The sequence below is a fragment of the Garra rufa genome, chromosome 1, assembly GCF_049309525.1.
Source record: "Garra rufa chromosome 1, GarRuf1.0, whole genome shotgun sequence".
NCBI classification, from domain to species: Eukaryota; Metazoa; Chordata; class Actinopteri; order Cypriniformes; family Cyprinidae; genus Garra; species Garra rufa.
The window spans coordinates 33,669,619-33,697,360 of record NC_133361.1 but is presented as its reverse complement, the minus strand read 5'-3'; the positions used below and the strand labels follow the sequence as shown (position 1 = coordinate 33,697,360).

General features: G+C 36.7%; 1 protein-coding gene across 3 annotated transcripts; it reads right to left on the bottom strand.

Moving 5' to 3' along the window:
• Positions 1-22: 22 nt before the first annotated feature.
• LOC141334015 (uncharacterized) lies at positions 23-27,208 on the bottom strand. 3 transcript variants are annotated; one of them, XM_073839165.1, is made up of 14 exons: positions 27,014-27,208; positions 16,150-16,227; positions 12,960-14,402; positions 9,789-9,890; positions 9,511-9,617; positions 9,123-9,181; positions 8,885-9,030; positions 8,359-8,493; positions 7,876-7,918; positions 6,426-6,463; positions 6,219-6,315; positions 5,935-6,127; positions 4,158-4,172; positions 23-1,087 (listed from the first exon to the last, which is right to left on the bottom strand). In XM_073839165.1, exons 1-14 carry the CDS (start codon positions 27,060-27,062, stop codon positions 965-967), a joined length of 2,628 nt encoding a protein of 875 aa, XP_073695266.1. In that variant the 5' UTR covers positions 27,063-27,208; the 3' UTR covers positions 23-964. The 3 variants fall into 3 exon arrangements, with proteins under 3 accessions (XP_073695266.1, XP_073695273.1, XP_073695283.1); XM_073839172.1 differs by having other exon boundaries at positions 5,935-6,124; XM_073839182.1 differs by lacking the exon at positions 4,158-4,172.
• Positions 27,209-27,742: the final 534 nt, after the last annotated feature.

The following is a 27,742-nucleotide window of genomic DNA, read 5'->3' as shown; positions in this document are numbered from 1 at the left end:
AAAAAGGGGAAAAAAAGACTAATTGTAGATAACTATATCTTCATTTATTTCCTTTCAATATACAGAACAAGATAAATCAATTTGTCCAAGGAGCATTTTTTTTTTTTTTTTTTTTACAAAAGCTTTATGTACAGATAGAAAATATCCCAGTTACACATAAATAAGTATACATATGAGCAAACAGACAGCTGAGTAAACAGCGTCATATTGTGATTTAAATAAATATAATTATTGGCACAACTAAAGAGGAGACATGATTGTTTACACCTCATCATTGCATAATTCTCCTATTCAAAAGACAACATCGCAGTCAGGCACTGAGATCAATTTCTGGTGGCATACATTGTCCTGGCATAAAATAAATTAATTCTTTGGAGAAGATATCAACTAAAAATTCATAACTGAACATATCAGAAGCTTTCTGACAGATATAACTTAAACACACACAAAGACATAGACATAAGACATAAAATGCTCTCTCCTACAAAGTGCAGTTATTGTCAGAATATAGATTAGATGCAAATATGGTTCAATATTACATCCTTTATAATAACGAATTAGTTGAAATCCACAGTAACATATGCATGATCTCTGACAGATAACAAAACTGAAATGTGAAAATGTGCAGACAAAACATAAGAATGGACAAAAAAAAAATAAAATATTGAGTGCTCATCTTACATTATTATACACAGGACACGTGTGGAAGAAGAAACCCAATCATCAATGCACTTTTAGGAAGTGAGCATTTTATCCTGGGTGAAAGGGATTTGGAATAAAAACTCTAAATATATTTTAAAAAAGTATCTCTCAAATGCCATTTGTGCATATACTCTGAGTTTGTGATCAGCTGTGTGGTTTTGACAGTGTTAACATTCCTCAAAACATTTTGATCCAAGGCCTTGTCGTTATTGCACTCTTTTCATGTCCTCTTACTTCTCACTTGCTTTCTCTGTTGTTGTCCTCATCTCTTCTCATCTCCTTGTATGAAGTAGGGGTTTTCATGACCCACCAGATAAGAGTACCGTGTGGGGTTTATGTCCTTAAAGGTCCTCATGGCATCTGATCTGAGGTCATATGAGCCAGACTGTAGAAGAAATGAAAGTCCATGTTAGCCACGTACAGGTAAACACAACCCACAACCCTTCATTCTCTCAGAACACCTCATATTACAATACCAGCATGCAGGAAAATCGCAATTACCTGCTTAAAAACTCATGCAAAGCATATGATGGCATGCAAACCAAACAGGTTAAGATCTCATCCCGAACGTAACCGTAATTAACTTCAGAATAAGAGTATATATAGCAATGGGAAGTGATGAGTGATGATGCCAGTCAAAAAGAGAAAAGAGGGAATAAAAGGAAAACAAAGGAATATTCCTTCTAGGTTAAATACAGAGGTGTTTTTAACAGTTTCATTTGTGCTTAACCCAGAATATTCCTTTGCATAAAAGAACTTGGACACCAAAGTACCACTAAGGCAAGTCAGTTCACTTGGCAGCCATATTTGTAACAGTTTTCAACCATACAATCCATGAAAGACCACAATTTACTGTATGTAAATGTTTGTCGAATTACATTTTAAATATCAAAAGTTTGCGATCTGTAAGTCTCTTATGTTCACCAAAGCTGCATTTATTTGATACAGTAAAAACTGTAATATTATTAAATATTATTAGTTTAAAATTTCCTGTGATGGCAAAGCTGAATTTTCAGCATCATTACTCCAGTTTTCAGTGTCGCATGGTCCTTCAGAAATCATTCTGATATCCTGATTGTCTGCTCAAGAAACATTTCTTAGTGTTATCAATGTTAAAATCAATTGTTCTGCTTAATCTTTTTGTAGAAACTGATTTTTTCGGGATTCTTTAATGAACAAATGTTTAGGCCCCTAGGTATTAAGACTTGTATGGCTCAATATGATGTAAATGATGTCTCTTACTGAAATATGTAGTAGAAAGCCCATGAAATGTTGTTATTTAAAAAATCCACATCGTTTTAAACATATTTTGGACTATGGGGGGCGCCATTATATCGATGACGTGAAATGGTTACACTCGGCTACTGGTGCTACTTATTGCTATTTTTACCACAACACAACTCTGAATAAGCAACTCGGAAAATAAAATTCTGATACTTGATACTATAATTTTCAGTCAAAGGGCAACAAGTGAAGTGATGTAAGTCTTTTCTGCTTTCCTACCAATAACAAGAGGAGTAAAGAATGCAAAGATACCTGTGGACGAATAAAACTTCCTAAAGACTTGTGTCTTTGTTCTTTCCACCTTGATGCCTTTGAGGCTTTTGGTAGACCACAGCTACTAAAACATCTTACAAACAGCAGAGACAAGAAACACTAGATGCCATCCTGGCAGGATATGTACAAGCCAAGCGGCAACCTCCCGCTCTCTCTATTGAAACCAACACGGAAGTGACTTAAACTGCAATTCATCGACTGGCCGCTAGAGACTGCAAAAGGAAGTCAGTCCCATTGACTCCCCATGTTAAAATGCCCAACTTTACAGCAGAAAAAAGTATGTTTACAGCCTGGTTCAAAAAATGTTTTTGGTCTATGTAGCTAGTTTTGCCCTTCATGTCAACTGTGAGTGGGGTGAATTTTTTTATAACTCATCTGTTTAAGTTATATTAAGCCTTAAAGTTCAGCATAATTAAGCGCGTGGCCACTTGAGTGACGGGGATTTGCCGCTGCTGTCACCACCACTGTCGCGCTAAGCGGGCGTGGTTTCAGCAACCAGCTCCACCCACATCCCGCCTTTTTGCCCATTTTTGATTATCCGGGAGTGACACGCGGTGACGCGATTCCAAGATGGCGACGGCCGAATCCTGCCCACTATGAGCTTCATAATAGCGCTTCAGAATCCTACGGGTGACGTCACGGATCCTACGTCCATATTTTTTTACAGTCTATGGTACAAGCCAATGCTTGTCATGAGGTCGTAGCCACTGAGGGAGTTTCTCAGTGCAGATTTCTCTACGTGTGGGAAAAATCGATGGTACAGCATTTGGTTTAAGCCTACGCTCAAATTCATCACCACCTGGTAGCTCTTTCAGTAGCTGTGGTCATCGTATCAGTATTTCATCTTCCGAGTTGTGTTAAGGTAAAAATAGCAACCGGTAGCACCAGTAGCTTACCAAGTGCAACCATTTCACATCATCAAAATAATGGCACCCTCACGCATAGTCCCAAATATGTATGAAATGTTTTTTTTTTAAATAATGTAAGTTTTCTACTACATATTTCAGCAGGGCTGCACGATTAATCAAAGGAGATTGTCAGGTGCATTTTGTCAGTAAAGCCAGTTGTGTAATCAGTAGTAAATCTCCGGCACGTGCTTTCAGATGGAGCAGCATTTACAACACAGAGCCGTAGTTCACTGACAAGCTACACGATATTGCGTTCATAATCACACGATAATGAAAACGAAGCTATCGTTCTGCGATAATGACAGATGTTTGCATAGCTTCTCAGTAAACTACTCCTCTGTGTAGTAAATGCTGCTACATCTGAAAGCATGTAAAAATACCACATTTAATAACATATTTTTACTCCAAACTCACTTCATAACTTCAGTCGAGTGTTTGAAATTGAAAGTCGAGTGTTGTAAGATTATGTGGCTTCTTACACAGAATAAGGCACGCAAAATATTTTATAGTATTCTAAGCAGTGATAAAGGCACTGCATTATTATAAACTTTATTTTAAGGAAAATTATAATACGAAGAACTCAGATAAACCATTTACTGTCGTAGTCGTGTGTTTATTAGTCACGTTGAATCAATGAAAGCAGTTAAATTTTCGGTCTTTTCAGCTTTCCTGGGTTTGTTCTTCAAAGCGTATTTGGAGTTTCCGCGCGAGAGCGCCCTCTTGCCTTTGGATGAAGATTTACTACTGATCACAGAACCGTGATTCACTGACAAGATGTGCATATTTTTCATTTAATTTCCATTTATCGTGCAGCCCTGTATTTCAGTAAGAGACATCATTTATGGTATATTAAGCCACACATGTCTTAATACCCAGGGTTCTCTAAGTTTAAGGTGCATTGTGCATTCATATATGTGTATTCAGTGGACTGTCTCTGCCTTTTACAGTCCCTGACGATGCGCCAGGACACACCAGGAGTCGGTGACTTACCTTTCCTCCCAGCTTCTACAGTCATAGTGTTTGGAGTGAGGAGAAATCAAGTCCATACACAACACAGCGACCACAAATACGTGGACAAACACACACACACAAAGAGGTTTGTTTATGAGCTAACCGATCACAAAACTTGTACATCCATAATAAAAGTGATTTCAAACATTAAAGTTATGAAATCTACTAAGGTATAGCACAGTTTCACAAATACTATGTACTGTTAGCTTTCTGCAAATGCAGTTGTCTCACTAATGCAACAGACCCTCTTTATGTATGGCCTTGTTAGGGCTACATCTGCTCATAACAGTGTTGTTTTTGACAACCATCTTAGATTTAGTCTTAGTCTTTTGGACTAAAATGCTTATTAGTTTTAGTCAAATTTTAGTCACTTCTAAATGTGATAGTTTTAGTCCAATTTTAGTCGACGAAAAGTCAAAAAGGTTTTAGTCTAGTTTTAGTCAAAAAAAGGGGAAAAAGTCTTTTAACAAATTAATGTAGGTCAGTAAGTATTTTGCTGTTTGGTGGTATCACTTATAAGTTGTGAAAATAGCAGATCTATAGTTCAACACAATGTGAGCTTCCGGGTCGACTATTTTCACCAATAATTACAATAATGAAGGAATGGTTTTAGACATAAAAGACATATATTTGAAATACACCCATAGGTCCTCTCACCGTTTGCGACCACCCTGTGTGCAAACTGCCGCCATCATGGTTAATCGTCTGTCTGTCTGAGTGACAACAATGTGACGTGTTGAGCTTAACCAAACAAGGATAGAATGCTAAAACGGCTTGCCATACTACTATGGCAAAGAGTATTTAATGCTAATACGGCTTGCCATACTAGTATGGCAAAGAGTATTTAATGCTAAAACGGCTTGCCATAGCGGCAGATACTTTTTCGGTTTTAATTGGCATGCACAATAAGCAGAAATGTCATGCATTTTAAACGTCTGACGGACCACCCACTAACATTTTCATCTATTCTCGTCTCGTCAACGAAAACTCACACACGTCTCGTCATGTTTTAGTCATCAACGAGCCATTTTTATCTCGTCATCGTTTCATTATCGTCATGAAAAAAAGTGGCGTCAACGAAATGATTTCGTCACTGGCTCATAATGGACTTCAGTCATACAGTCAAGTAATACTTAGGAGAAAATTTGCATAATTCAATCTCCGGATCAATTAGGAGTATGTCATTGGAGTTCAGCTTGGTAGGCAAGTAAAGATTTGGAAATGGACAAGGGTCTGATTAACCAATATATTTAGTATTTGTTAGTAATGTGATATATCTGTCAAGTGGCTGGTGACACTATTATTAGTGTTAGTATGAGATACATGCAGGGTTAATGGTTAATTGAAGAAGTAACTTACAGTGGGGTCATTTCTTAAACTATTGAAAAAAAATTCTATGTTAATATAAATTAAACAATATACACTTAAATCAACTATATATAAATCAGATCATTTTACACTACAATGTCTAATGATCTAATATGCTGATTTGCTGCTTAAGAAACATTTCTTGGTATTGTCAATGTTGAAAATAGTTTCAACAGTAGTGTGAATGCATAGTCTTACTTGGAATATAAATGAAATAATTTAATTTGACAATAATTAGCTATTCAATGAAAAAAGGTCCACATATAAGCTTGTCATTAAAACAGTACAAAGCCCACTATAAGTAAAGGTAAGTCTTAACTGCTCTGTGAACTAAAGGTTGTAATTAGTTTATAACTTATGAGAAGTTTAATTGTAAGGAGGTACTCACCATTCCATTACTGTAGCCCTTCTTGCCTAGCCCTTCAGACATCTCTAGACTGTTGGCAGTGCCCTCAATGCTGGAGCTAGATGCCAGAGTGGCACGTGGAATATGGGTGACGTCCTGAGTGGGCCACGTGGCCTGAAACTCCTCAGCAGGGTACGGGCTGTTGTAATAATTGCTATTTGACGGCTTCTTGCTGCTAAATAAATAACACAATTTTAATTAAATTTTTAACAAGCATAAAAGCCATGCATAAAGACATTCAAATCTGACCTCTCTTAAACACTCACCTATGATTCACACAGATGTAGATGATAACAGCCAAAATGACGATGAGCAGAACTCCTCCTAACACACACGCCACCACCACTAGAGCCAACAAAGAGGCTACACAGAAAGACGAAAGGTCATTAAACACACATATACACACAAGATTACTTTTTAAGCCCTAAAAATCAAGAAACACTGTAATAATAATAATAATAATAATATCTTACAGTCATCACAGTTGAATCCAGAATAGCCAAATGGACATCTGTTTAAAAAAAAAAGACACAAACATGCTGAAAACTATCTGCAGTAATTTGACTGTTGCAGTATTGCCTTGACACAAGGGGGCAGTAGTTTCTAGTGCAAATACACTGATCATACACTTCACTGCATACAGCAGTTCAGTTTGTAACAAAGAAGGCGTTTAGTATTTCTGAACCATCATGTTTGAGGTACGGTTCACATTACTGGAACAGATAAATTACACATGGACCTTGTTTTACTCAAATGAAAACCCCTGTTTGCCATATAGATATTTACACATATTTAATGGCATGACTAAAAAACACTCTATACACTTACCCTATTGGAAAAACATTAAAGGGGACATTGGATGCAAAATTCACTTTTACATGGTGTTTGCATGTAATGAGTCTTAGCAGTGTATGGATACAACCACTTTGCAATGAAAAAAATCCATTCACTCCTTTTTTTTTATCCCCAAAAAACCTAAACAGTCTCAATTATCAAGCCGTTTTGTCAATAGCTGCGTTTCCATAACAGATTTGCGCGAAACTTTTTGGCGCTGTTTTATAAATGTTGATTAAAATGTATTGCGAAATGACGGCGTTACCATTTATTATGCGACTGAATTTTTTTTTTTTTTCCTCGAGCGATAAGTCATGCCAATGGATTTTTGTGGGATTTTGGCTATATTTAATCGATAGTGACCTGTAAATGTTAAAAAAAAAAAAAAAACGTTTCCATTGCAGTTTTGCAAAGTATTGCTTTTTCGAATTGCCTGAAAAACCACCTCATACAAGCGGAAAAAGTTTTTTGCGATAAATGGGAGTTTTGCGCAATTGACATATTTACATTAGGCATAATTTAAGTTTACAATTTCAATTTGTTCAATTTAAAGGGTAATGGAAACACAGCTAGTATCAAGCTTTTAGTTTGTTGTACGCTGTCTGCCATTTTCTCAGCGCTTTGGCAGCTGTACCGCAACAATGTCTCATAAGCAATGCAGGTGTTTTGAATTTGTATGCAAAAGTGAACATAAAAGTCTTCATTTTATCCCAACATCTGAGCCACTAAGTATTAATTTGTTTTTGATGGTTTGATGATAACGCGCCACCAAATACACAAAAAAGGGAAGAGAGGAGTGGAGTGAGCAGTAGCTCATTGTCATTTAAAGAGCCATGCAACGAAATGAGTCGCTGTGAACAGAGCTGTTTTTGACAAGGTAAAAAGGGGGTTGTTTTACGCGACCACTGAGGAATTGTAACCAACGTACGTTGGAAACATTTCATGAAGAAATAATCATACCGACTGGTTGAAAATGGGCATCCGATGTCTCCTTCAATAAGTTAATTCTGTAGTTTAAGAGATGATGTGTATTGGATGTTGTGTAAGAGAGTGTGTTTATTAAGAACAAAGAAATTAAATTGTACTCACTGAACACATGTGCCCTCCTGCGCTTTGTAGCCGCTAGGACAAACTGTAAAAAGAATATGTAAGAATATGTAAATAGGCTGAATCATAGAAATATGGTGGAGCAGGTAGAGAAATAATGAACTAAACTATTGTTTGTTTTAGATTTGCTATATTCTGTGATTCCTGTTGCTGAGAATATCACCCAATACCAGAAATTAACGTATTGCTATCCTGCCAATAGTTGTTAAATCAGAAAATTTACCAGCCAAAAACACTTTTTGAATCTTTTATTATATTGTTTTATTTCTTCTTTTTTTCATTCTTCACTGTTTAATTTTTAAAGGCACTCTGCATTCTCAATACTAATCTCTTCAGACCAGGATTCATTTGAATGTTACCATGGATAAAGCCACAGCAAACTCAAAGGTCGGGTACGATTATGGCATTCACAAACAAACACATATGGTAGGCCACACAAATGGAGTAATAAACACACATGCTCACCTCTACAGCTTCTTGCCTGGTAAGGGCTAGGTACATGACCAGGTTTGCAGGTACATACAGAGGTTCCATTTTGAGCCTCACACATTGTAGTGTCAACATCACAAGGAGGAGGATCTTGCTCACACAGATTGGTTGCTATAAAGAAAAAGACAAGGAGACAGAGATTATATTAGTGGATAGATGTTTAGATGTATCATGGAAAGTGTATATTTGAGGTCCTTTTAGCCATTTTAATCATGTTCGCCTTCAGTGGTTAATTTTAAATGGTCCTGTGTTGTAACAAACTTATAAATATATAAATATTTATATGAAGTCATAAATAGCAACATGCATTATAATTACAAAAATATTGGCATACTTCAATATGTAATAAAATTGCTTAGCAATAATGAATTCTTCCTGGTATGATATAATGTATATTTTCTATGCAGACATTAAACCCCTGTTTCACTATATTATTATTATCACTATAGCATTATTATATCTGTTTCACATATTAAATAGTATATATTTTCAAGCCACTCACCAGTGTATTCAGCATTAGCAAGAATGCCACAGTTTGGCACCTGACACGTTTCTATAGCAGTTTTCATGGCAGAGGTAACCAAATCCTCTGTGACTGGAGAATTGGGCTCAAAAAAACTGTTTACTGTGGCCACTATACTGCCAGAACTGGAAATATTTACACAGAGATTAGTAATTGGCAAAATATGATGCATATGTGTAAGAGCCACACTCAAGAACTGTTTCGAAGGGACACTTACATCAACCTTGTTACTGTGCTCTTAATGTAGTTTGGCTGGGTACGCAGAGCTTCATTTACCTATGGCGAAATAGAAGAAAGAGTAAGGATTTAGGCTTACTGTGCATGAAGGACATCAATCCAGGATATAGTTATTTTTTAAGTATTTATTTTGGCAGGTCTAAGTTTTATTGGCATGACAATTAAACTATAACAGTCTATACTGCCAGAGCATTGGAGAGCAATCACTTTATACAAATTTGTATTAATATATTTATTTTGCAGAGTTATTAAATTAATTATTTTGTTCCAACTGCACATGGTTCCGGTCTATGGAAATATATCTTTAAAAGTATTAAGTGAAGTGTTAAAATTAAAAGATCAGATTGTAATGTAAATTTGTGACCTACCGCAGCAATAATCTCTCTAGCAGTTTCCTGGAATATAGGTGACTGGGGATTACTCATAGCAGGATCAAAATTGCGCATCACCCGCAGTGTACTAGGGAAGGTTTTAGCTGGAAATAAACAGAGATGAAGAGAGAGAGAGAGGTATTACAGTGCTTACACTGTTTGTCTTATTAGCCTATTTACAACAAAGATTCTTCCTAATAATCAGTTTGGTAATGTCCCATGGCCCTGTGTAAGAAAGAGGGTAATTGTCCAGAGGCTTTGCATCAGATACTTACTTTCCACACAGCCATTATTTAAAGGAATAGTTCCTGTCACACACTGACAGACGGAGTTCACACAGACACTGAGTGGTGGGCAGGGCACTGTAGGACAGGTAGCTAAAAGAAAAAAAAGTATTAAATGCAGTTCTAAACTCTGCATTACTCCACTATACATTATCACACAACGCATTCATTCAAACGCACCTGGTGCGGTTGTAGTGTTAGTTGGGTTAGTAGTAGGTACGGTGAGTCCAGTCGTTGAGTTGGTTATGGGTGGTATAGTAGCATTTCCTGGTGTAGTCTGAGGTTGTGGGGTAGTATTCCCTGGTGTGGTAGCATTTACTGTTGCATTGTTCCCTAGTGTAGTTAGGGGTGGTGTAGTAGCATTTACTGGTGTAGTAAGGGGTGGTGTGGTTGCATTTATTGTTACATTATTTCCTGGTGTAGTTGAAGGTGGTGTAGTAGAATTTACTGTTGTAGTAATAGGTGGGGTGGTAGCATTTGCTGTTGCATTATTTCCTGATGTAGTTAGAGGTTGTGTAGTAGCATTTACTGGTGTAGTCAAGGGTGGTGTGGTGGCATTTACTGTTTCATTGTTCCCTGGTGTAGTAGCATTTACTGGTGTAGTTATGGGTACTGTGGTAGCATTTACAGTTGCATTGTTACCTGGTGTAGTAGCATTTACTGGTGTAGTTATGGGTGCTGTGGTAGCATTTACTGTTTCATTGTTCCCTGGTGTAGTAGCATTTACTGGTGTAGTTATGGGTACTGTGGTAGCATTTACTGTTTCATTGTTCCCTGGTGTAGTAGCATTTACTGGAGTAGTTATGGGTGCTGTGGTAGCATTTACTGTTTCATTGTTCCCTGGTGTAGTAGCATTTACTGGAGTAGTTATGGGTGCTGTGGTAGCATTTACTGTTTCATTGTTCCCTGGTGTAGTAGCATTTACTGGTGTAGTTATGGGTACTGTGGTAGCATTTACTGTTTCATTGTTCCCTGGTGTAGTAGCATTTACTGGTGTAGTTATGGGTGCTGTGGTAGCATTAACTGTTTCATTGTTCCCTGGTGTAGTAGCATTTACTGGTGTAGTTATGGGTACTGTGGTAGCATTTACTGTTTCATTGTTCCCTGGTGTAGTAGCATTTACTGGTGTAGTTATGGGTGCTGTGGTAGCATTAACTGTTTCATTGTTCCCTGGTGTAGTAGCATTTACTGGTGTAGTTATGGGTGCTGTGGTAGCATTTACTGTTTCATTGTTCCCTGGTGTAGTAGCATTTACTGGTGTAGTTATGGGTGCTGTGGTAGCATTTACTGTTTCATTGTTCCCTGGTGTAGTAGCATTTACTGGTGTAGTTATGGGTGCTGTGGTAGCATTTACTGTTTCATTGTTCCCTGGTGTAGTAGCATTTACTGGTGTAGTTATGGGTACTGTGGTAGCATTTACTGTTTCATTGTTCCCTGGTGTAGTAGCATTTACTGGTGTAGTTATGGGTACTGTGGTAGCGTTTACTGTTTCATTGTTCCCTGGTGTAGTAGCATTTACTGGTGTAGTTATGGGTACTGTGGTAGCGTTTACTGTTTCATTGTTCCCTGGTGTAGTAGCATTTACTGGTGTAGTTATGGGTACTGTGGTAGCATTTACTGTTTCATTGTTCCCTGGTGTAGTAGCATTTACTGGTGTAGTTATGGGTACTGTGGTAGCGTTTACTGTTTCATTGTTCCCTGGTGTAGTAGCATTTACTGGTGTAGTTATGGGTGCTGTGGTCGCGTTTACTGTTGCATTGTTACCTGGTGTAGTAGCATTTACTGGTGTAGTTATGGGTGCTGTGGTAACATTTACTGTTGCATTGTTACCTGGTGTAGTAGCATTTACTGGTGTAGTTATGGGTGCTGTGGTAGCATTTACTGTTTCATTGTTACCTGGTGTAGTAGCATTTACTGGTGTAGTTATGGGTGCTGTGGTAGCATTTACTGTTGCATTGTTACCTGGTGTAGTAGCATTTACTGGTGTAGTTATGGGTACTGTGGTAGCATTTACTGTTGCATTGTTACCTGGTGTAGTAGCATTTACTGGTGTAGTTATGGGTGCTGTGGTAGCATTTACTGTTTCATTGTTCCCTGGTGTAGTAGCATTTACTGGTGTAGTTATGGGTGCTGTGGTAGCATTTACTGTTTCATTGTTCCCTGGTGTAGTAGCATTTACTGGTGTAGTTATGGGTGCTGTGGTAGCATTTACTGTTTCATTGTTACCTGGTGTAGTAGCATTTACTGGTGTAGTTATGGGTGCTGTGGTAGCATTTACTGTTTCATTGTTCCCTGGTGTAGTAGCATTTACTGGTGTAGTTATGGGTACTGTGGTAGCATTTACTGTTTCATTGTTCCCTGGTGTAGTAGCATTTACTGGTGTAGTTATGGGTGCTGTGGTAGCATTTACTGTTTCATTGTTCCCTGGTGTAGTAGCATTTACTGGTGTAGTTATGGGTACTGTGGTAGCATTTACTGTTTCATTGTTCCCTGGTGTAGTAGCATTTACTGGTGTAGTTATGGGTACTGTGGTAGCATTTACTGTTTCATTGTTCCCTGGTGTAGTAGCATTTACTGGTGTAGTTATGGGTGCTGTGGTAGCATTTACTGTTTCATTGTTCCCTGGTGTAGTAGCATTTACTGGTGTAGTTATGGGTGCTGTGGTAGCATTTACTGTTTCATTGTTCCCTGGTGTAGTAGCATTTACTGGTGTAGTTATGGGTACTGTGGTAGCATTTACTGTTTCATTGTTCCCTGGTGTAGTAGCATTTACTGGTGTAGTTATGGGTACTGTGGTAGCATTTACTGTTTCATTGTTCCCTGGTGTAGTAGCATTTACTGGTGTAGTTATGGGTGCTGTGGTAGCATTTACTGTTGCATTGTTCTCTGGTGTAGTTAGAGGTGGTGCAGTAATATTTACTGGTGTAGTTAGGGGTGGTAAAGTTGCATTTACTGTTGCATTGTTCCCTGGTGTAGTAGCATTTACTGGTGTAGTTATGGGTGCTGTGGTAGCGTTTACTGTTGCATTGTTACCTGGTGTAGTTGGAAGTGGTAAAGTAGCATTTACTGTTGCATTGTTCTCTGGTGTAGTTAGAGGTGGTGCAGTAATATTTACTGCTGTAGTTAGGGGTGGTAAAGTAGCATTTACTGTTGCATTGTTACCTGGTGTAGTTGGAGGTGGTACAGTTGCATTTCCTGGTGTAGTAAGGGGTGGTGTGGTGGCATTTACTGTTACATTGTTCCCTGGTGTAGTTGTAGGTGGTGCAGTACCATTTGCTGGTGTAGTTAGGGGCAGTACGGTAGCATTTACCGTTGTATTGTTCCCTGGTGTAGCTGGAGGTGGTGCAGTACCATTTGCTGGTGTAGTTAGGGGCAGTACGGTAGCATTCACCGTTGTATTGTTCCCTGGTGTTGTTGGAGGTGGTGCAGTACCATTTACTGGTGTAGTTAGGGGTGGTAAGGTAGCATTTATTGTTGCATTGTTCTCTGGTGTAGTTGGAGGTGGTACAGTACCATTTACTGGTGTAGTTAGGGGTGGTATGGTAGCATTCACTGTTGCATTGTTTTCTGGTGTAGTTGGAGGTGGTGCAGTGCCATTTGCTGGTGTAGTTATGGCTGGTAAGGTAGCATTTACTGTTGCATTGTTCCCTGGTGTAGTTGGAGGCGGTGCAGTAGCATTTATTGGTGTAGTTAAGGGTGGTATGGTGGCGTTTACTGTTGAATTGTTCCCTGGTGTAGTTGGAGGTGATGCAGTGCCATTTGCTGGTGTAGTTAGGGGTTGTAATGTAGCATTTACCGTTACATTGTTTTCTGGTGTAGTTGGAGATGGTGCAGTACCATTTGCTGGTGTAGTTAGGGGTGGTAAGGTAGCGTTTACTGTTGCATAGTTCCCTGGTGTAGTTGGAGGTGGTGCAGTACCATTTGCTGGTGTAGTTATGGCTGGTAAGGTAGTGTTTACTGTTGCATTGTTTCCTGGTGTTGTTGGAGGTGGTGCAGTAGCATTTATTGGTGTAGTTAGGGATGGTATGGTGGCGTTTACTGTTGCATTGTTCCCTGGTGTAGTTGGAGGTGGTGCAGTAACATTTACTGGTGTGGTTAGAGGTGGTATAGTAGCATTTACTGTTGCATTATTCCCTGGTGTGATCAAAGGTGGAGTTGTAGCATTACCTGGTGTAGTCTGTGGTATAATTGTGGCATTGCTTGGTGTTGTAATTGGTGAAGCTGTGCTGTTGCTTGGTGTGCTAGTGGGAGGAGTAGTGTCATTGCCTCTTGTAGTTTGGGGTAGGGTTGTGCTGTTGCCTGGCTCAGGTAAAGAAATAGTTGTGGCGTTGCCTGGATTTGTAGCATTCTCCGGTGTAGGTACAAGTGGACTTGTTATGTTGGCTACTGCAGTTGTTACAGGTACAGGTGCAGCTGTGGCATTTTCTGGTGTACTCACTGATGAACTGGTAGCATTTACTGGTGCATCTGTAGATGAGCTTGTCACATTGCCTTGGGTAGACAACGGTGCAGATGTGACATTACCACCATGCGTTGACAGCAGTGGGGATGTGGGATTGTGTGGGGAAGGTGTAGTTGTATTCCAAGATGGAATGCTTGTTACTGCTGTTGTCGGCCACAAACACATAATCAGAAACAGAAAAAAAGATGATTACATAAAGATGTGAGAAACAACATAAAATGAAAAATTCTGACTTCCTAGTAATAACTTTTAACTGCAACACATCCTCAAGTCAGAGTTTGTTTTTTAGAGTGTATAGCATGCTACTTGTAACAGATTTTGTATAGCTATAAAAATGAGCATGTGAGAGTGAATAAATATCTGAATTAAGCTGTAGGTAAATAAAAATGTCCTATGTTGTTAAAACAAAAGGTCTTCGAACTGAATTCTTCAAATAAAGTGTGCTAATATTTATCAGAGTGCCTATTTACACTAAGTGCAAAGAGATTGCCTTGTTGGCAGAGGCTGTTTACACTAACTCCTCCCATCACTGTGTGGATGGGCTAGACAACATTACAAAAGACGTCCATCAAATAGCAGTATTGGTGGAGTAAGAAGTAAGAAGTGTGTCAGTAACTTTTGATGTAATCGATCCAAGTTGAAGTTCGCCTTTTACCAAACACGTTCTTCTTGTGTTTTATTTTTAATAAAAATGAAGACAATTTTTTGAAAAGTGGACTTGAATTAACTCACCCAAAAATGAATGTTTTGCAACCGACACATTCAAGGCCCAGAATGGTAGTAAGGACATAAAAAAAAATAGTCAATGTGACATCAGTGGTTCAACTGTAATGTTATGAAGTTGTGTGCAAAGAAAACAATAATAAAAACTTTATTCAACAATTTCTTCTGTTTCATGTCAGCCTTCGACGGGCATTCAAACTGACACGGAAGAGATAGAAATTGTTGAATGAAGTTGTTATTTTTGTTTTCTTTGCGTACAAAAAGTATTCTTATAGCTTCATAAATTAAGGTTGAACCACTGATGTCAGTGGTGGATGACTATTTTAACAATGTCCTTACTACCTTTTTGGGCCTTGAACGTGACAGTTGTGTTGCTGTTTATGCAGAGTCGAGAAAGCTCTTGGATTTTATCAAAAATATCTTAATTTGCATTCTGAAGATGATCAAAGGTCTTACGGGTTCGGAACTTCATGAGTAATTAATGACAGAATTAAAACAGAAAGTTTTATAATGTAGTATAATACAGAGGTGCAAATATCTGCCACTTTTTGCACTAAGTATAAACAACATATAACTACCATTTACACTTATTACAAAAATACTGCCATTTTATACAGTCTATCACTATTTTCACGCACAGTAAATAGCATTTATTGGTATTTGCACTTATTGTAAAAAGCATCTGCCAATAATCATATAAAGCTGTAGGTAGTAGTTGCTCTTCTAATATACTGAAAGCCCAACAATACTTCATTAAACATACAAAAGACAGTAAAACAACAAGGATTAAGATCTTAAATAAGCAATGACACATGTTGAACAATGCAGACATTCTGGTTATATTGTTTTTAAAAGCAATAGCAAAGCTTGATTGACAGGTCTGAGGACTGAATGACTGAACTTTGAATGACTTGAATGAGAAAACGAAAGACTTTCTAACAAAATTGTTTTCACTTGAAAGAGGGATCAAATGTATTATGAGGAAAGTGTTCTGTCTCATGTAACTTCTGAAACAGTATCATATTAGCAAGGATATTTTATTGAGGTAGCTGAGATTGATGTATGTGACTCGTATGATAATTTCATTTGTAACTGGATTTAAATTAAAAAATATAATGGCTGAACTAGTTGTTGTTTCGTATAGGAAAATAGTGAATGTGCCCTTACCGGTAGAATTGATTGTGCTATCTGTTGAATCATTAGTTGAATTTGTGCTTGTGGTCGTGGTGGATGTGGCTATTACAGCTGTGAAAACAGACAAAATTGGTCAGATGGTATGAGATACATATATGGAACAAATACATACAATCTTGGAACACAAGTTTTGATCCCCATTCAGTTCCTGTACGTCTGTTTTCTGTAATCCAATCAGGCACGCCCATTTACTAATTCAGCAGTCAATATGGTGCTATTTACTGTCAAACACAACAACTACAAAAAATATGCATCACATCCTGTTAGTAATTTCATTAGTTTCCAAGAACAAACAGTCATATAGAGTGACTGTCACCTGCACTTATATCCTGCTTGTCTTATTACTTAGCAACCACACACAAAAGAACAATAGACTAGGAAAACGAAAAAATGAACTCCAGAACACACACACTCACAAACACATACAGTAGATGACATATTTCTATTATTGCTATTGTTTGCTTTTGAAATTAGCCAGAAATCCAAATACTTTCAAAGAAAAATATATAGAAACTAAGAAGTCTTATGCTAACTGTCCAATTATTTATTAACTTTTTCCACACGCCTACACTCTCCCTCACAGACTTTCTTTGATTCAGAGTTTACCTAGCAATAAATTCACATTTATTCATGCTTAGTTGATGACATAAGGTTAATAAAAATGTCAGCAGAATTATTATTTATGAGCATAGCTTAGTTTTAAAATGTTAAATCAATTAAACTGAAACTAAAAAGTCTTACAAACATTTATATATGCTTTTGTATACGCCCATGTTGACAGACTTGTAAAGGAAAATCTGGTTTAATGGATTCCTTTAGATGGATAATACATATCAGGATCCACCTTTTTAGCAAATAATGAAACATGTTTACATTCCCTGTGGATTTAAGGCAGCATTGCTTAAAAGTAAAAATCCACCAGATTTAGAGACAGACACTACATTTCAATTAGAAACATCTGTTTCTCTTCATAGTTTATCACATTCTGATATATTATGTAAAGGAATACTACAGATATATACAGCAAAAAATGACTGACCAATCCTGCATTTTTGTATTAAACAATGACATTAATAACACATCCTGTGTGTTTTCCCAAGGCCAGAGCATGACTTGAGGGTGATTAGCCTACTTGATAATCCTTTCCAGACACAAAAGAGATGAGTGGGTTAAGTATGGTCCAGTTCTAGCTCAAACCAGCACCAGAAAAGTCTGAATGAGAAATGAGGCTGTCTGGGTCAAAGAGCACATAAGACTTCACTTCTGACCAGAGCAGAGGTCAGGTCAGATGTGATCTTACTGGAATGTACTAAGTTAATTGAATTTGCCTCAAACAAATGAGCTTTCGTATGTGGGTAAGAGGTTCAGAGTTTTATTTTAATATATATGTGTGTGTGTGTGTGTGTGTGTGTGTGTGTGTGTGTGTGTGTGTGTGTGTGTGTGTGTGTGTGTGTGTGTGTGTGTGTGTGTGTGTGTGTGTGTGTGTGTGTGTGTGTGTGTGTGTGTGTGTGTGACCCTGGACCACAAAACCAGTCCTAAGTGTAAATTTGTCGAAGATTCTTAGGTCATAATAGGACAATGTTTATCTGAGATACAACTATTTGAAAACCTTGAATCTTAGGGTGTAATGCTACAAATATACCCCAGCGACTTAAGACTGGTTTTGTGGTCCAGGGTCACACACACACACACACACACACACACACATACATATATATATATATATGTATGTGTGTGTGTGTGTGTGTGTGTGTGTGTGTGTGTGACCCTGGACCACAAAACCAGTCTTAAGTCGCTGGGGTATATTTGTAGCAATAGCCAAAAATACATTGTATGGGTCAAAATTATCTATTTTCCTTTTATATATATGAATTATTTAATAAATTATATTTTATTAGCAATTTACTAGCAATTCTTTAAAGTTCTTCAATGAAAAAAAAAAAAAAACAAGAACCAGATGTCTGGGTTAAATATTTAACCCAACAGCTGGGTCAAAACAATCAAGTTGCTGGATTTGTCTATATTTCACCTTTTTTTTTTTTTTAACAACAGAAAAGGAAAGTCATACACTTTAAAAATGCTGGGTTCAAAACAATCCAGCACTGGATGAACTATGGACAAACCCAGTCTTCTGGTTAGTTTTAAGTTAACTATTATTTAAAATTTACTATAATTCTTGCTTAAAATAAACCAAAGACAGGTAGGAAATTAACATTTATTGATATGTTCAATAAATTACTTTTTATTAATAATTTGAAAAAAATAATAATAATAAAATAGATTTTTCGTTTTATAAACGTTTAACTTTTGATTGTTGCTAGTAATTATGTGTCTGATTTTTGATTTACAACCAATTTTACATTTTCTTTATTTCTTAAATTTTACGCCAGCCATATTGTAATTTTTAAACATAGTTTAAATAAATAAAAACGTTGAGTTAAATAAAACTACCAGAAGGCTGGGTTAAATATTTAACCCAACCACTGGGTCAAAACAACCCAGTTGCAAAATTTGTCTATATTTTACCATTTTTATTTATTTGTTTTACAACAAAATAGGAAAGTCATAAACTCTAAAAAAAAAATGCTGGGTTCAAAACAATCCAGTGTTGGATGAAATATGGACAAACCCAGCCAGGTAGTTTTTTTTTTTTTAATTACTATTTTTCTTGCTTAACATGAACCAAAGACAGGTTGAAAATTAACATGTATTTATATGTTAAATAAATTAGTATTTATTGATCATTTGAAAAAATGATTCTAGTAATTATGTGTCTGATTTTTGATTTACCGATTTTGCCAGATATATATTAATTTTTAAACAATAGTTGAGTTATACAACAGGAGGTCTGAACCGCTGGGTCAAAACAAACCAGTCGCCGAGTTTGTTTATATTTTACCATATTTTTAGTTTGTTTATTTGTTTTTGTTTGTTTTTTTAATTAAGAGGACTGTCAATTCATAGGTAGTGGTAAAAATATTCAACAGCAAACAAACAAATCAACAGATAATTTTAAACCAACCAAATTTTGAACATATCACATTTGATTTGCTCTAGATTTTTAATAAAACAGTAGGTACATTGAGTCGGTTGCATGAACTGTTTAGACTAGTCCTAAAAAGTAAGTCATCTAATTTTTTTCTTCAAAACTAGTTGTCACTTTTTCAATTCAGTTACAAAAATGTAGACTGGTCTAATTTGAAATGGAAAAGTATGACTGATTACCTGGTTTACTGCTGTTAGTTGGTCAAACTAGGTCTTAAGACACAGTCTTAACATAGTGGCTGCATTGATGAAACTAGCTCATTAAGCATTCTGAAAAATATCAAATAAGAGGCAACATAATGGTCACTAATTACTTGAAGTTAGTCAACTAATTACAGGCTACTAGCCTGCTGAGGGCACTCACAGGATATAAGGGTCATCCTAGTATTCAACCACATGCTCACAGTGTGCATTCATTCATGTCAATGGAAGCCAAGTTGCTCCTGTTCTGTTACCAGAGTAGATGATGTCTCAACACCCTGTCCTCTAACCAAATTCCACTATTGCTATATACAGTAAGACCTCTATTTCTCAGCTAGTGTGTGTGTGTGGCAGGTATAAAATGACCTTGCAGCTTGTCTCACTTCCTCACACACAGAAACACACCTAGTAGATTTGTGAACTGTGTGGCAATGAGCTTAAGTGTAAGATCTGTTGTTTACTGTGTTGTAACTGTAGTTGATATGTATGGAGCAATGTTATATGTAATGTTTTTAGACGGAACATGCACACTGAGGGGTAGACAGTGCCAGAAAGACAAAATAAGATGGGTTGTTCGTGCATGTGTGTGTAAGAGAGAGAGAAAGAGTTAAATGTGGGGGTTGACAGGCAGATCTGAGTTGCCCTGAGGCTGGAATCTTCTGCAGTCGTGGCTCTCTGCTTCAAAGCAGCAAACTTGACGCAAGGCGGCAAGAAAACCTAACAACTGTAAACAGCTTTCACCTCCACCTCCCACAGATAAACACACGCACACCCACACCCGCTATCATCTTCCTGGCTCTCTAAAACATGTAACCTTCTCATTCTCGTAACCCAACACAAAGACCATGTCTGACTTTCTCTGACACGCACTGATTGCCCTTTCTCTCGGTTTAATTATCTTCTCCATTCACTCCATGGCTCAATTAAAATCTTTTGTCAAGTTAGAAAATAGGCTTGATCTGAGTCAATAGTCCAAAGATGAGTTTCGGTTATTGGACATGCTTTACTTTAATTATGTAAAACACTCTTTCCTTGTATGTATTTGTAGCATTTGCCTTGCATGTTTGAGATAAATATTCTGTTGTTCAGCAGCTACAGCAAAAGCAGAGGCAATAAATCGATTTGAATATATCATCATATCATGTTTAACTACTGTGGAAAGAGAATTGACATTTGTTTACACTCTTCCCTTTTTACAGCAAGGGCGTGAGTACAAAAGTACGTCAGTCTACACACAATGTTATCTGATGTTTACACTGTTTTTTTTTGTTTGTTTGTTTGTTTTGTTTTTTACAACCAATAATTTCCCCCTGCATTTCAGACACATTTTTAACTTTAAAACACTGTTTTATGGGGTGGGGTGGGGTGGCATATGTTGTGCCACTTTTTATTTAAAGATAAAATAAAACCAATCACAATTCTATCATCATTTACTCACCCTACAGACTGTTTTGGTTACAGTTAATTCAATTAAAAAACACAATCAAAATTCAAAATGTTCCTCACATAAAAAGGAAGTGATATAGGTTTGAAAAATCATAATGGTGAGTAAATGGTGACTCATTTTTTATTCTTTGGCGAACTATGCCTCTAAGTTGTCTTCTAGGCCACAGGAAATGAGGTGATAAATTTAATATACTTAGTTGTATTTAAGGATATCAGCTATCAGCTGGAATGAAAAGGCAGCATCTTAAAGAGGGCCATAAAAATATATCTTCAAAAATGGTGTCTAGTGTCACAGTTTCACAAGGTCCTCTAGTGACGTCCCACCTTAGACAAAAGCTGTGTCATTGTAATCAAAGTAAGGAATACTACCATTGACCTGCTATTAAACAATTTAGGTTAATGCAGTTTTATTTGTAGTGAATCATTTTCAACTTTTATGATTTGTCATTGTAGAATCACAAGGAACTCTTTACAACTTTAATGACTAGCAGTAGTGCTAGTATTTGTGCTTGTTAATGTATTTGTGTTACATCTTACCCCACGTGTCTGGAACAATTTATCCCACAGCTCTTGTTTTGAGAATAATGTCTCATTTTAATACTTTATAACTTCATTTCAGCCCAAACATTCACTTTTTTTACATTTGTTTTGATATTTAGCCTTGATGAATTCCCTTTGCCATAAAACCTACAATTTTGACATCGTGCAAATTTAATTCTGTCCTGTCATTTACTTTGAAATAGATTAAAATCAATGTGCAAACACAAATATACAACACAATAGTTTACAGTTCCCTAGATAGGAAGACTTATCCCCAATCTACCGTATTTTTGTAAGCAGATGTACAAGCTTACTGAAACTTGCGTGTGTTCAGTATTTAGCGTCCGTTCCTCACTAATATTGTTACATGCTCAGACGTGACATTATTGTTCCTCTATCTTATCTTTGTGTTCTCTCACTTATGGCACAGATGTACTCTCCCATACTCAGTCTGTTCCTCCTTCACACGGCTTTATCTATATTAATAATATCTGTAGCATTTGAAGCTACGTGACCTCCGTGTTTTTCCCACTGACCTAGAGTTCCTGGTTTTCTAAAACTACTTCACAAACAGAAGAGTTGTGTGACTGACTTCATCAGAAGTGACTACTGACTTCATCAGAAATTAAAATGGCAAATCTAAAAATAAAGTCAATTTAAAACTGTAACAAAGATGTGACCCTGGACCACAAAACCAGTCATAAGAGTCCATTTTTGGACTGAAAGCTGATTAAATAAGTCATAAATAAATAGGACAATATTTGGCAGAGATACAACTATTTAAAAATCTGAGGGTGCAAAAAAAATCTAAATATTGAGAAAATTGCTTTAAAGTTAACAATGCAAATTACTAATCAAATATTAGGTTTTGATATATTTACGTTAGGAAATTTACAAAATATCTTTATGAAACATGATCTTTACTTAATATCCTAATGATTTTTGACATAAAAGAAAAATTGATAATTTTGACCCATACAATGTTTTTTTTGGCTGTTGCTACAAATATACCCATGCTACGTAAGATTGTTCTTTGAAAAATATTCAAACTGATGTACTTTTAAATCTGGACCAGCATCCAACACAGCAACCAAGTAGCAACATGCTAACAAAAAAAAAAGAAATGAAAAGGAAAGCCTTATTAACCTTGGAAAACATTCACAACACCATAACACTTTAGCGGAAATCTTTTCATGAGCACAAAGCACTTAAATGTTTTTTAGCATCTATTTACAATATTTTTGGTTTACATAGCGCTTGAGCTAAATGCTTGTTATAAATAATTAAGTTCCCCTCTTTTTTGTTCCTTAGCCACACTTCCTCCTCCTGTCGAAAACTAGTTGATTTCACCATTTGTAGACATAACAAGCCATTATAATGCCATATACTCTATCGTACTCTCTCTTGCAATGGCTTACAACGCTTTAAATGGCTCTTAGGTAACAGATGGTTCCCTGGAGAAGCACTTCTGCGCAAGTACAAACTAGGCAAACTCACACTCAATCATATCCAATTAGAGCACAGTCAGCCTATGCTGTCCAATTAAAGGGGCAGATTTACAACCTCTAATCCCAAAAACAAGAGAAGAGAAGAGAAGAGAAGAGAAGAGAAGAGAAGAGAAGAGAAGAGAAGAGAAGAGAAGAGAAGAGAAGAGAAGAGAAGAGAAGAGAAGAGAAGAGAAGAGGCCTGATTACAAAAAGAATTAATGCTATAAACAATTTATGAAAACTAGAAATATCAAAACAAACTATATATTTGTGTATACAGTGATTTTTGTATTTATTTCCTTGTAGTTTTAGTTAAATCTTAATTTACAAAACAGACAGCATTCATTAACTATATTGCTTGTGTTAGAGAGCTTCTTTATCCCTCAGATGCCCAGATTAGCATTACAGCACTTTGCCTGGATTAGAGCTCTCTCTGAAACAAAGGCCTTATTCCACAATCCTCCCTCTCCCAGCCCCGCATAAGCAGACCTCAGCTGATCCAATAACATCATTTAACGTATTACTTATTCAAAAACATCACATTGAAAATAGCAACAACAGCACGTCTGTTTCTGACAAGATATTGGAGTACCAAAGAGGCAGCAGAATTGAATGACTTTGCCTAATGGACTGACTACAACAGTTCAATAAACAAAACGTTAATATTACTTACATTTTAGACACAGTATTGCTGGCTGTGTCTACTAACACAAAAGTCGCAAACAAAGACACATTCAGCAGTTAGCAATTAGCAGCACAATTTAGTGGTCTTTGTTCTGGTAATGAATGATTTTGTATTTTTGAATGAATTGGTTGAGCAAATGATTCAATGACTCATTCATACTTATACCTGTACCTTTTTTACCCCCTTTTTACCCCTTAAATGGTACATATTATGCTCTTTCACTCTGAGTGATTATAAAAACTAGCCACCAGGGCAGTCTAGGCTTCAGTATCGGTCCGTCTATCACTATTTTCCATGTTTGTGGAGTAAATATATGTAAACTGCATGTTTACACAGCTTTTTTTTTTTTAAATGACGGGTGCTGGTGTTTCATATGGCGTGTGTTCGGCCAGTCAACGTCCACTTCTATCACTGTTTTTTCCTATTGTGCTGACCCTACTCTGAAGTAGGAGATCATTTAGTCACCCCAAAAGGCTTTTCTATAAGTATAATCATTCCCACTTACGCCAGTAGTTATAGAAACTACTCTGGTGTGAAAACTATAGGTACAGTACCTTAAAGGTAAATATTAGTCATTTAAAAGTACATATTAGTAACTAAATAGTACATATTAAGAGCTTTTAAAAAGGTACCGCCCCAGTGACAATTCTGAACTTTTTTTCTGAGAACGTATAATCCAGGGTCGGAAATTAACAAGGGCTTATGGCAAAAATGCCACCAAAATACCCATGAATTCTAGACAACGGGGTAAAAAAAATGCCTCTGCAGAATTAAACACTGTATTATGGATGTCACGATGAAAACAATATTTGAAAATGAATGAAAAGTTTTAGGATTTAGATTCACTCATACTGCATCAGATTGCTACACACTGTGTAGTGCAGCGTTGAGCATTATATCCAATCAAATGTGTTTCTGTTGAACTGCATTGGCCAATCAGTGGCACTTACTGTAGATTAGTCAGCGCTGAAAACACTGGAGCTGTGATGATCATAAACAACACCGTCGCAGATGTAAATAAAAGATTATTTTTTTTATCTTAAGTGATTATAACATGAGTTTTTGCATAACTAGACTAGACTAACGTCACTGCATGTAACAACATGTTTGTCTGTGAAGCCAGAATGTGACATGCCCAAAACACAGACACTAAACAAAAATGTTTTTATATTGTTTTCCATATCAATATTTATAATCATTATTAGAATATAAAGAGCAATAATCCACAATAATGCTTATTATTATTGACAAGTTTAAAATATTGATTGAAGTAAATGGGTAAATTTTAGTATTTGACGTTAAAGACGACATAGTATGGTGATTATAAAATTGCCCTCCCGAATGTAAAAACTAAATATTACCCCTTAAAAGCTCATTTGTTTCATTCCTTAATGAATCAGGTTTTTGAACATTTCAGCTGAGTTCAAACAATTACTCAAAAAGACAGCCACTTTTTGTCAGTATATGCAGGATTCTTTAAATCCCACATTTAAAATACTCTCTTTTCCTCTCACACATTTGTCAGTTCACTCACACATGACATCTTGCCGTCTATCTGCCATCCTGTCCTTCTCTCTTTCCCTTGCTCTCTGTATTTGACAGGTCCACCAGTGGGACACAGCTGGACTTGGTGCCAGACATAAACACAGGACGTACCCACAGGCTATTCTTCAACTGCAGTCATGAAACTTCATACACACACAAACACACACACACACACACACACACACACACACACACACACACACACACACACACACACACACACACACACACACACAGTAGGACTTATTTTATTAGAAACATGAAACTTCATACACACACAAACACACACACACACACACACACACACACACACACACACACACACACACACACACACACAGTAGGACTTATTTTATTAGAAACATGAAACTTCATACACACACAAACACACACACACACACACACACACACACACACAGTAGGACTTATTTTATTAGAAACAAAAACCAGCCCTGATCCAAAGGAAGTATGTACTGTGGTGCCATATCTATTCATAATTTATTATGTAACTAACTAAGACTCTGCCATCTGAAATGTATAAAATACACGTATCAGATTGTGATCAGTGAGTATCAAATTAAGATTGTGAGATAACAATCAGAGCTGCTACACAAAAGCACATATTCTGAATGAAACACAGGATATTTGATATCTGTGGTAGCTATTAAACTAAAGGATGTGACGTAGGCAATCTCAAGAGTCCTCACTCACACCCAAGTGTGCGCGTGAATGAACATCAGAGAGTCTCAAAGTCATGGTACAGTGACTCACCACCGACTAACCCTCACACCACACAAAATCCAAAAACATTGTGGCATTGAAGCTTCTGATATTTTCCATTTAGTTAATGACAGTGAATTGTGCCTTTAATACTTGCCCAAAATTCCTGTGGGATTTGAGAGTCAATTTTAGGTTTGATTCAAGTTTTAAGAATCGAAAATGGCTCACTAAGAAATAAAGGATCCAAACAATAAGATCAAAAAGTTGCTAACAATAAACATTTTTTTTTTTTTCAGGCCATAGTTTAATGTGAACAGAGGGATACTACAATACTTACTATAACTTGTTTCATTTAAGGTAATTAAGACCTACAACTGTATGTGAATCATTCAGTTAGCTATTTGAAATGTTTCCCACTGACCACAACTGACCATTGATATATTTGCATGTGATCATGATTTATGTGAGAAAGAACAATCTTTTAAAAAGCATTCCCTTTCATTTTTACGCCTCTATTTAATGTACTAAATGTGGCAGCTGTGTCTGCATGTATACAGAGCTTTCTCAGAGGGACAAACTGGTTATTTAAGACTACTCAAATTAGCCATATAAAACGTTCACATGAGTGCACATTTATTTGCCTATATTTTATTTACTTTCATCGCTTCAGCAACAAGGGTAATGTTAGCGGTGGGATTAAATGAGTTAGTTAAGGACAACGCTAACGCCTATCGTGCCTAAAAATGCTATCTAGGTAGTCAGCTCACTAGGTTTTGAGTGTGAAGGAGCAACACGTCGTTTATTTTATTCCTCTTGAAATCCGGAAAGTCTAATGCGCTCAAAGCCTTCCACGGGATCTTTCATATGTGCCTCACGTTTTGTTTGGTGTTGCCAGGCGAAAGTTTAGTCTCTTACAAACACTTCTAAGCAGACACGAGGCTTAGTATAAAACTTAAATGTAACTAATTGTGTGTTTTTCTAGCACTCGAGACTGTCCATGGTCCTTAAAACAAAACACGGTCACGGCGTTAAGTCAAATCATTACCAGTGGGTTAGTCTACAAAATTATTTATCACTAGTCTTTCTTTTCAGATATAGGCTACTTATTGTAGCTTTGTCTTTAATAAACTCATCAGCATACACAAACACACGCAGAAAGCAGGCTTACCTGAAGTCGAGGTTAAAATGAATAAGAATAGTTGATGCGTCAGTAACATAGTTCTCAATTGAAGTGTCGTTCACACAAATAATTAAAATAATAATTTAAAAAGAAAGTAATAATGTAAAAATAATGAAAACAGATTCCCTAGAAAATGTCTTTCGTGTCAAGAGCTTTATGTCCGTTAACTCGGTGGCTCTCGGAGGTTTATTTCCTTTGGAGGATAAAGATCCGCTACAGGTGGCTTCAAAGAGGCAGCGAGTTAAATACGCCCGCAGGGGGAGGATACTAGGCTGCAACGTAGATTGCGAAACAGGACTCTTGAAATCAGTGTGCACACATTTCTTTTTCAGCTCACACCCAACGTTAAAAATGCAGGCATTAATAAACTTACCCACTTAAAATAACCCATTTATTTGTTTGTTTGTTTGTTTTTTTATACAAAATCACAAATTACCATATACAGTTGAAGTAAAATGTGTATAGCCTATACACCTTGCAGAATATGCAAAATGTTAATTATTTTACCAAAATACAAGGGATCTCACAAAATGCATGTTATTTTTTATGTAGTACTGCCCTTCAGAAGCTACAGAAGATACTTACATGTTTCCCAGAAGACAAAATAAGTAAAATTTACCCTAAATTTCAAATTCAAAAAGTTTTCACCCCTGTCTCTTAATGCATTGTGTTTCCTTCTGGAGCATCAGTGAGCGTTTGAACCTTCTGTAATAGTTG